The following is a 10,277-nucleotide window of genomic DNA, read 5'->3' as shown; positions in this document are numbered from 1 at the left end:
TAAAAGATCAACAGATGGCATTTCTATTCCAGTGTTTCAAATACATAGATAAACCTAAGTTAAAATTCCTGCTCTTTGCATTTAGAGTATGTGATACGGATAAAAATTTTAAGCATATTTTAAACCCCATTTCAATCAGTGAAATAGTTATTTTAAAAGAAATATTCTATGAAAAATACACACTGGCATATAGTGGAAAAAAAAAAAAAAACTTTAAAGATAAGTTGTTTCAAAGATCTCCCAAGTTAAATTAGTATGACATAGCCCTTCCAGAAATAAATTCCAGTCTATCTGTGAATAGTTTCCTTTTCTTTAAGTCTTTTTGTATCTTACCCTTAAGGATACTCAAAAGAAGAAGAAAAGGAGAAACTACATAGAAATAAGAGAGTTTATCCTTCTGGGACTGTCAGATGATCCACAGCTTCAGGTTGTGAGCTGTGTCTTTCTACTCACCACCTGCAAGCTCAGCATCATTGGAAACCTGGCCATTATCACCCTAACCCTGCTGGATGCCACCTACAGGCCCTCGTATATTTCTTCCTTAGAAATGTCTCAATATTAGAGGTGTCATCCACAACTGTCACTATACCCAAGTTCCTTATCACTATTATTACAGGAGATAAAACCTTTTCTTTTACTGATTGTATGGCTCAGTTTTTTTTTTTTTTTTTTTCATTCTCTTGGCAGTCACTGAGTTTTGCTACCGGCTGCCAAGACTTCTGACCATTACATTGCCATCTGCAAACAGCTACATTACATGAGCATCATGAATCATAGAGTCTGCATACTACTTATCTCGGCTTCTTGGCTGGCTTCATCCTTAATCATTTTCTCACCACTCCTGCTGTTCAGACAACTTGATTATGCAATTGATCATTTTATTTGTGATTATTTCCCCTTTCACACATTTTTTGTTCAGACACCAAATTGCTAGAGATGATGGGCTTTTCCACTGCTGTGTTTACCCTAATGTTCACTTTGGTATTAATAATTATGTCCTATCCATATATCATCAGAACAATTTTGAAGATCACTTCCACCACTCAGAGGACAAGGGGCCTTTTCTATGTGTTCTTCCCACAAATTGTCATCCCCATCTCTTATGGCAGCTACATTTTCATGTACATGAATCCATCAGCAAAGGACAGGGTGTCTTTGAGAAGGGAGAGGCTGTGCTAAACACCTCAGTAATCCCCATGCTGAATCCCTTTATATATACCCTAAGGAATCTGATTCTTTGGGGTTATATTTCACTTAGTTTTTTAGGCTAGTAAAATTAATTAGTATTATATGAATGTGTGTCAGCTAATTATAAAAAAAGTTGATCAGAGGTGTCCTTATAACCATGGGGGGAAAAATCCTTAACATTTTTGTATGAATTATGTACATATAATTAATAAAGTGGATATATTAAGTTCTGTTTTGATAATATTTAAAATACATACTTTAAATGTAAATAGCCCTTTTAAGTCGTTATAAAGTGTTGTACATTGTAGTTAGTTATTTTCTATTTATAGTTTACTCAGGAATAATTTAGAAGGCAGTGACACCCCACTCTGGAGGAGCCCGGTAGGCTGCAGTCCATGGGGTCGCTAAGAGTCGGACATGACTGAGCAACTTCACTTTCACGTTTCTCTTTCATGCATTAGAGAAGGAAATGGCAACCCACTCCAGTGTCTTTGCCTGGAGAATCCCAGGGACGGGGGAGCCTGATGGGCTGCTGTCTATGGGGTCGCACAGAGTCGGACACGACTGAAGCGACTTAGCACTTAGCAGCAAGGAATCTGAAAGTCAAGTGAGCCTTCACGGACATGGAGACTGTACTCTTCTCAGGAAATGAAAAAATAAAAGCCTTGTTTTATAAATTAGAGGCATAACAATGAGCAATCAAATAAAAATCAGGGCTTTCAAAGTCTATTAATTTTCACATAGTTTCCCTGGAAGTATTTTTCAGTGCTCGTACTTTTATTGCCAGCATCTTGCCAAATATGAGTACAATTGTGCAGTGGTTTGAACGGTTTTTGGCATTGCCTTTCTTTGGGATTGGAATGAAAACTGACATATTGAGTGCAGCATTTTAACAGCATCATCTTTAGGAATTGAAAGAATTCAACTGGTATTCCATCACCTCCAGTAGCTTTGTTCATAGTGTTGCTTCCTAAGGCCCACTTGACTTCACATTCCAGGATGTCTGACTCTAGGTGAGTGATCACACCATTGTGATTATATGGGTCATAAAGATGTTTTTGCACAGGTCTTCTGTGTATTCTTGCCACCTCTTCTATAACATTTCTGTACTTTATTGTGCCCATCTTGGCATGAAATGTTCCCTTGGCATTTCTAATTTTCTTGAAAATATATATAGTCTTTCCCATTCTATTGTTTTCCTCAATTTTCTTGCATTGTTCACTGAGGAAGCCTTTCTTACCTCTGCTTGCTATTCTTGGGAACTCTGCATTCAAATGGATATATCTTTCCTTTTCTCCTTTGCCTTTCACTTCTCTGCTTTTCTCAGCTATTTGTAAGACCTCCTCAGACAACCATTTTGTTTTTGCATTTCTTTTCCTTGAAGATGGTCTTGGTCACTGCCTCCTGTAGAATGTCACAAACCTCTGTCCATAGTTCTTTAGGCACTCTATCAGATCTATTCCCTTGAATCTATTTGTTACTTCCACTGCATAATCATAAAGGATTTGATTTAGGTCATACCTGAATGGTCTAGTGGTTTTCCCTACTTTCTTCAATTTAAGTCTGAATTTGGCAGTAAGGAGGTCATGATCCAAGCCATAGTCAGCTCCCAGTCTTGTTTTTGCTGACTGCATAGACCTTCCCCATCTTCAGCTGCAAAGAATATAATCAATCTGATTTCAGTATTGGCCATCTGGAGATTTCCATGTGTAGAGTCTTTTCTTGTGTTGTTGGAAGAGGGTGTTTGCTGTGACCAGTGTGTTCTCTTGGCACAACTCAATTAGTCTTTACCCTGCTTCATTCTGTATTCCAAATTTGCCTATTATTCCAGGTATTTCTTGACTTCCTACTTTTGCATTCTAGTCCCCTATGATGAAAAGGACATCTTTTTTGGGTGTTAGTTCTAGAAGGTCTTGAAGGTCTTCATAGAGCCATTCAACTTCAGCTTCTTCAGTGTTACTGGTCGGGGCATAGACTTGGATTACTGTGATATTGAATGGTTTGCCTTGGAAACAAACAGAGTCCATTCTGTCATTTTTGAGATTTCACCCAAGTACTGCATTTCAGACTCCTTTGTTGACTATGAGGGCTACTCCATTTATTCTACTTCTTACCCACAGTAGTAGATATAAAAGTCCTCTGAGTTAAATTCGCCCATTCCAGTCCATTTTAGTCCCCTGATTCTAAAATGTTGATGTTCACTCTTGCCATCTTCTATTTGACCATTTCTGATTTACCTTTTCATGGAGTCGCCAAGAGTCGGACATGACTGAGTGACTGAACTGAACTGAACTGTTGCAATATTGTTCTTTATAGCAACAGACTTTACTTACATCACCAGTCACATCCAAACTGGGCATTGTTTTCACTTTGGCTCCATCTCCTCATCCTTTCTGGAGTTATTTCTCCACTCTTGTCTAGTAGCATATTGGGCACCTACAGACCAGGGGAGTTCATCTTTCAGTGTCATATCTTTTTGCATTTTCATACTGTTCCTGGGGTTCTCAATTGAAGAGTGCTGAAGTGGTTTCCATTCCCTTCTCCAGTGGACCACACTTTGTCAGAACTCTCCACCATGAGGAATATTCAAACTACCGCACAACTGCACTTTTCTCACACTCTAGCAAAGTAATGGTCAAATTCTCCGAGTGAGGCTTCAACAGTATGTTAACTGAGAACTTCCAGATGTTAGAACTGGACTTAGGAAAGGTCAAGGAACCAGAGATCAAAGTGCCAACATCCGTTGGACCATAGAAAATTCAAGAAAGTTCCAGAAAATCATCTACTTCTGCTTTATTGACCATGCCAAATCCTTTGAGTGTGTGGCTCACAACAAACTGTGGAAAATTCTTGAAGTGATGGGAATACCAGATCACCTTACCTACATCCTGAGAAATCTGTATGCTGTTCCAGAAGCAGCAGTTAGAACCGGACATGGAACAATGGACTGGTACCAAATTGGGAAAGGAGCACGCAAAGGCTGCGTATTATCACCCTGCACATTTAACTTATATGCAGCGTACATCATGTGAAATGCCAGGCTGGATGAAGCACAAGTTGGAATCAAGATTGCTGAGAGAAATATCAATAACCTAGATAAGCAGATGACACAATCCTTTGGGCAGAAAGTGAAGAGGAACTAAAGAGCTTCTTGATGAAAGTGAAAGAAGACAGTGAAAAAGCTGGTTTGAAACACAGCAGGGAGGGAGGGGGCTTCAGGATGGGGAACACGTGTATACCTGTGGCAAATTCATGCTGATGTATGGCAAAACCAATACAATATTGTAAAGTAATTAACCTCCAATTAAAATAAGTAAATTTATATATTAAAAAAAACAAAGATCATGGCATCTGGTTCCATCACTTCATGGCAAATACATTGGAAACAATGGAAACAGTGACAAACTTTAAATTCTTGGGCTCCAAAATCATTGCAGATGTTGACTGCAGGCATGAAATTAAAAGACACTTGCATCTTGGAAGAAAAGCAATGACCAAACTAAACAGCATATTAAAAATCAGATATCACTTTGTCAACACAGGTGCATCTAGTTAAAGCTATGGTTTTTTTCAGTAGTCGTGTATGGATGTGAGAGTTGGACCATAAAGAATACTGAGTGAGAAATGATTGATGCTCTTGAACTCTGGTGTTGGAGGAGACTCTTGAGAGTTCCTTGGGCTGCAATGAGATCAAACCAGTCAATCCCAAAGAAAATCAATCCTGAATATTCATTGGCAGGGCAAATGCTGAAGCTGAAGCTCCAGTACTTTGGCCACTTGATGCAAAGAACTGACTAACTATAAAAGACCCTGATGCTGGGAAAAAGTGAAGGCAGGAGGAGAAGGGGACGACAGAGGATGAGATGGTTGGATGGCATCACTGACTCAATGCACATGAGTTTAAGCAAGCTCCAGGAGTTGGTGATAGACCAGGAAGCCTGGCATGTTGCAGTCCATGGGACTGCAAAGAGATTAACATGAGTGAATGACTGAACTGAACTACCAAATATAGTATATACATTTTTTGCCATTCAAATTCTCATCATTCTCTCATGTACTGCCCTTCCTTTGGGCTCATCATTCCATTCAACCTAGGAACTGACCTCATTTCCCTCTTTGAAATGTTTTAAATTCCATGTTTTCACAATATTTCTTACAAAATTAGGGACAGACAGTAAAAGGCAGAGCAGCAGCACCTGAGAGAGACCTGTGTTTTGATTTTGACAGGAAACACTCTTTCTAGAAATTCAGGAAATATTAAATCATGTTGAATACTATTTTTCAATGTTTTTAAATTTTTGGATAATTGCTTTACAATGTTGTGTTGGTTTCTGCCATACATTAACATAATCTGTCATAAGTATACATATGTCCCCTTCTTTTTGAACTTCACTCCCTCTTCTACCCCAGCCCACCTCTCTAGGTTGTCATAGAGACCTGGGTTAAGCTCACTGTGCTGTACAGAAACTTCTCATTGGCTATCTGTTTCATATATTTTAATGTATGAGTTTCAATGATAGTCTCTCAATTTGCCCCACCCTCTCCCAACCACCACCCTGCTATGTTCCAGGTCTGTTCTCTATGTCTGTGTCTCTAATTGCTGCCCTGAAAGTAGGTTCATTGGTACCATTTTTCTAGTTTCCATATATATGTGTTAATATACAATATTTGTTCTTCTCTTTCTGATTTACTTCACTCTGTATAGCAGCCTCTACGTTTATCTACCTCACTATATTTGATTCCAGTTTGTTCCTTTATGTGGATGCTTGGCTTGTTATGAACCAGCTTATAATCCAGCATATGGCTGTGCATATGTGCTCCATCATGGCCAACTCTTTGTGACGCTATGGACTATAGCCTGGCAGTCTCCTCTGTCCATGTGCTTACCACAACTTCTTTATCCATTCATCTGTCGATGGACATCACGGTTGCTCCCTTGTCCTGGCTATTGTGAATACTGCTGCAATAAACATTGGGGTACCTGTGTCTTTTAGAGTTGTGATTTTCTGAATATAAGCCCAGTAGTGAGATTTCTGTGTCATATGGAAGCTTTATTCCTATTTTTTAAAAAATCACCATACTATTCTTCGTAGTGACTCTATAAATTCACATTCCCACAAACTGTGCAAGAGGATTCCCATTTCTTCACATCCTCTCCATTATTTGTTTGGTGATGTCCATCTTGACTGATGTGAGGTTTTACCTCGTTATAGTTTTGACAAGAAAAGTTGAGCATTTTTTCATGTGTTTATTAGCCATCTTTTTTAAAAATAAAAATTTATTTATGATAATTGGAGGTTAATTACTTTACAATATTGTATTGGTTTTTCCATACATCAACATGAATCCGCCACAGGTATACACGTGTTCCTCAACCTGAATCCCCCTCCCTCCTCCCTCCCCATACCATCCCTCTTATCTCTTCCTAGGAGAAATAGCCATCTATTTAGGTCTTCTGTCTATTGTGTCAATGACTTGTTCTTTTGTTATTGAACTTCATGAGTTGCTTGTATATTTTAGAGATTAATCCTTTGTCAGTTCCTTCATTTGCAAATATTTTCTCCCATTCTGAGGGTTGTCTTGTCATCTTGTTTATGATTTCCTTTGCTGTGCAAAAGTTTTTAAGTTTAATTGGGTCCTACTTGTTTTTATTTCCAAAACAAAAGGAGGTGGATGTCTTTAATCTGTTTTTTTTTTCTTTTTCTTTTTTTTTAATTTTAAAATCTTTAATTCTTACATGTGTTTTGAGTTTATCTTTGTGGATGGTGTTAGGAAGTGTTCTAATTTTATTTTTTTACACATAGCTGTCCAGTTTTCCCTGCACCACTCATTGAAGAGGCTGTCTTTCCTCTGTTGCATATTCTTGCCTCCTTTGTCGAAGATAAGGTGCCCAAAAGTGCTTGGGTTTATCTCTGGGCTTTCTATTTTGTTACGTTGATTCTTCCAATTCAAGAATTGGTATGTCTCTCCATCTGTTTATGTCATCTTTGACGTCTTTCATCAATGTCTTATAGTTTTCTTTATACAGCACTTTTGTGCATTTATTCCTAGATATTCTATTGTTATTGTTGCCTTGGTGAGTGGAGTTGATTCTTTATTTTCTCTTTCAGATTTTTGTTGCTAGTGCATTGGAATTCAATGGATTTCTGTGTATTGATTTTGTATCCTGCAACTAAATTAACTGATTAGTCATTTTCTGATGGTATTTTTAGGGTTTTCTTTGTATAGTATCATGCTGTCATCAATGAAAGTTTTATTTCCTCTTTTCCAATCTGGATCCCTTTTCTTTCTTGTTCTTCTCTAGTGCCAATTAAAATTAACTCCAATTTTACCTTTTCATCATGGCTGTGAAATAAGAACAATCATATGAAACATTTCCATAGGAAAAGATAAGGTAAAAATGTCTTCAAGAGAAAATCAGTAATAATTACCTCAGAAAGTTGTTTAACAAAAGCTTTGATGAACCTAGACAGTGTATTAGGAGAAAGCAATGGCAACCCACTCCAGTACTCTTGCCTGGATGGCAAGAGTATCTTTATCACAGAGATAAATCCTATGGACGGAGGAGCCTGGTAGGCTGCAGTCCATGGGGTCACTAAGAGTCAGGCACGACTGAGTGACTTCACTTTCATTTTTCACCCTCATGCACTGAAGAAGGAAATGGCAACCCACTCTAGTATTCTTGCCTGGAGAATCCCAGGGACAGAGGAGCCTAGTGGGCTGCCATCTATGGGGTCGCACAGAGTCGGACATGACTGAAATGACTTAGCAGCAGCAGACAGTGTATTATAAAGCAAAAACATCACTTTGCCAACAATGATCCATATAGGCAAAGCTATGGGTTTTTCAGTAGTCATGTAAGGACGTGAGAGTTGGAAAATAAAGAAGGCTGAGCACACAAGATTTGATGCTTTTAGACTATGCTGTTAGAGAATACTCCGGAGAGTCCTTTGGACTGCGAGACAAACCAGTCAGTCCTACAGGAAATCAACTCTGAATATTCATGGGAAGGACTGATGCTGAAGCTGAAGCGCCAATATTTTGGCCACCTGATGTGAAGAGAACACTCACTCGAAAAGTCCCTGATGCTGAGAAAAATTTAGGGCAGGAATGGAAGGGGGCAACAGAGGATGAGATGGCTGGATGGCATTACTAGATCATGGAAATGAGTTTGAGCAATCTTAGGGAGCTAGTGAAGGACAGGGGAGCCTTGTGTGCTGCAGTCCATGAGAGCACAAGGAGTTGGATACGAACGAGTGACTGAAAATAAAATAACGTTGTTCACAAGATTCAGTGAGCCAATATGAAGAAAATAATTAGAATAGGCCTGGAATATAGTAATTGCTGAAAAAATATTATCTCTACCCTCCTCTTTCTTCTCTGTCATTATTATAAAAGTATTATAATTGTATAAAGAGTTCAAATATACTTCAGTTTCTAAACTTTAAAAATATTTAACTAGATATTTATATTTTATTTCCAAACTCTAGTGATTGTTGTTGTTTGATTTCATGAAACTTCCAAATAGAGTAAAAATTCCTAATAATGTCATTTCTATTACCTGGTAAAATGAAAATTTCAGAAATCCACATCAATTCTGACATTCTTTTGATCAAACTAAATGGCCTATAAAACTGTAACCCAACTTGTGCTCTTTACTTCATCCAAATACATTTGAATTAAAAATTTATAGAAAATTCTGAAGCAATATTCAACTTCATACAGTTAATTAGGTTCAGTGTGGGGAATTTTTTAACATGGGAACAGATGAAAAGGACTCATACAACTATACTGAGAGTTTGGGCAGATTATGAGTACTAGAAAGCATTGACAAGAACTTTACTCTTTTAATGATATAATCACTTGCATTTCCTGGAGAAAAAGATAACCTTTTGGATGGTCTCCTTGAAGGCTTGTTTCACTTGCTGGTTCCTCAGTGAATATATAAATGGATTCATCATAGGAGGAACAGAAGCATTCAGAATAGATGCCCCTTTGTTCAAGGATGGCTTTTCTTTTGCTGATGGGTTGGCATAGATGAATATACAGCTTCCATAAGAGATGGAAATGACAATCATGTGAGAGGAGCATGTAGAAAATGCCTTTTTTCTCTGACTGGCAGAAGGCAGTCTCAGAATGGTCTTGATGATGAACATGTAGGATACAATTATTAATGCCAAAGTAAAAAGCAGAATCTCTATTGCAGAGTAAAAACCAATCACTTCAAGGAGCCACGTGTCTGAGCAGAATAGTTGCAAGAGGGGGAAATAGTCACAAGCAAAGTGATTTATGATATTAGAACCACAGTAATCTAACTGGAGAAAAAGAATAACAGGTGGAAAGATGTTTAAGAACCCTGCCAGCCAAGTACAAAAGACAAGCAATATGCAGACTCTGTTGTTCATGATGATTGTGTAATGCAGGGGTTTGCAGATAGCTACATAACGATCATAGGACATAGCAGTTAGAAGATAAAACTCAGTGATACCCAAGAAAATGAAGAAAAACAGCTGAGCTGTACAATCATTGTATGAAATCGTTTTGTCCCTGGTGATAATTGTGCCCAGAAATCTAGGAATACAGACAGTTGTAAAGGAAATTTCTAATACAGAGAAGTTCCTGAGGAAAAAATACATAGGTGTCTGTAGATGGGAGTCCACCAAGGTGAGAATGATGATGGTCAAATTTCCAGTGACACTTAATATATATGTGATGATTAAAAAGAGAAAAGTCACAATCTGAAGCTCTGGGTCATCTGATAGCCCCAGAAGAATGAATTCTGTGGGTCTTGTGTGGTTTTTCATTGCTGATCCTTTCCCCCCCATTCAAATAGAAAATGGATGTTTCCTATAAGAAATAAAAGATCAGAACACATTTGAGGATAGAATACAAAGCTTTTAAAGTATCCTTCATGATGATAATGAATGAAATTTAAAATTCACCTACAGAACTCTCTCCAATTTCCATTCAGCTTTTCATTCTAGTAAGGAATATTATCCGAAGTTCAAAATCATTATTTTTCTTCAAAATACATTATCATAGACTATGGATAAAGTAAACCTCTTATGATAACACTTAAATAGGACTAT

General features: G+C 37.8%; 1 protein-coding gene across 1 annotated transcript; it reads right to left on the bottom strand.

The window, feature by feature from the left end:
• Positions 1 to 9,047: 9,047 nt before the first annotated feature.
• Positions 9,048 to 9,992, bottom strand: LOC138078040 (olfactory receptor 6C3-like). The gene has a single exon (XM_068970507.1). It carries the CDS (start codon positions 9,990 to 9,992, stop codon positions 9,048 to 9,050), a length of 945 nt encoding a protein of 314 aa, XP_068826608.1.
• Positions 9,993 to 10,277: the final 285 nt, after the last annotated feature.

The sequence above is a fragment of the Capricornis sumatraensis genome, chromosome 4, assembly GCF_032405125.1.
Source record: "Capricornis sumatraensis isolate serow.1 chromosome 4, serow.2, whole genome shotgun sequence".
NCBI lineage: Eukaryota > Metazoa > Chordata > Mammalia > Artiodactyla > Bovidae > Capricornis > Capricornis sumatraensis.
The sequence above is the reverse complement of the archived record's forward strand: the minus strand, read 5'-3'. Positions and strand labels throughout refer to the sequence as shown.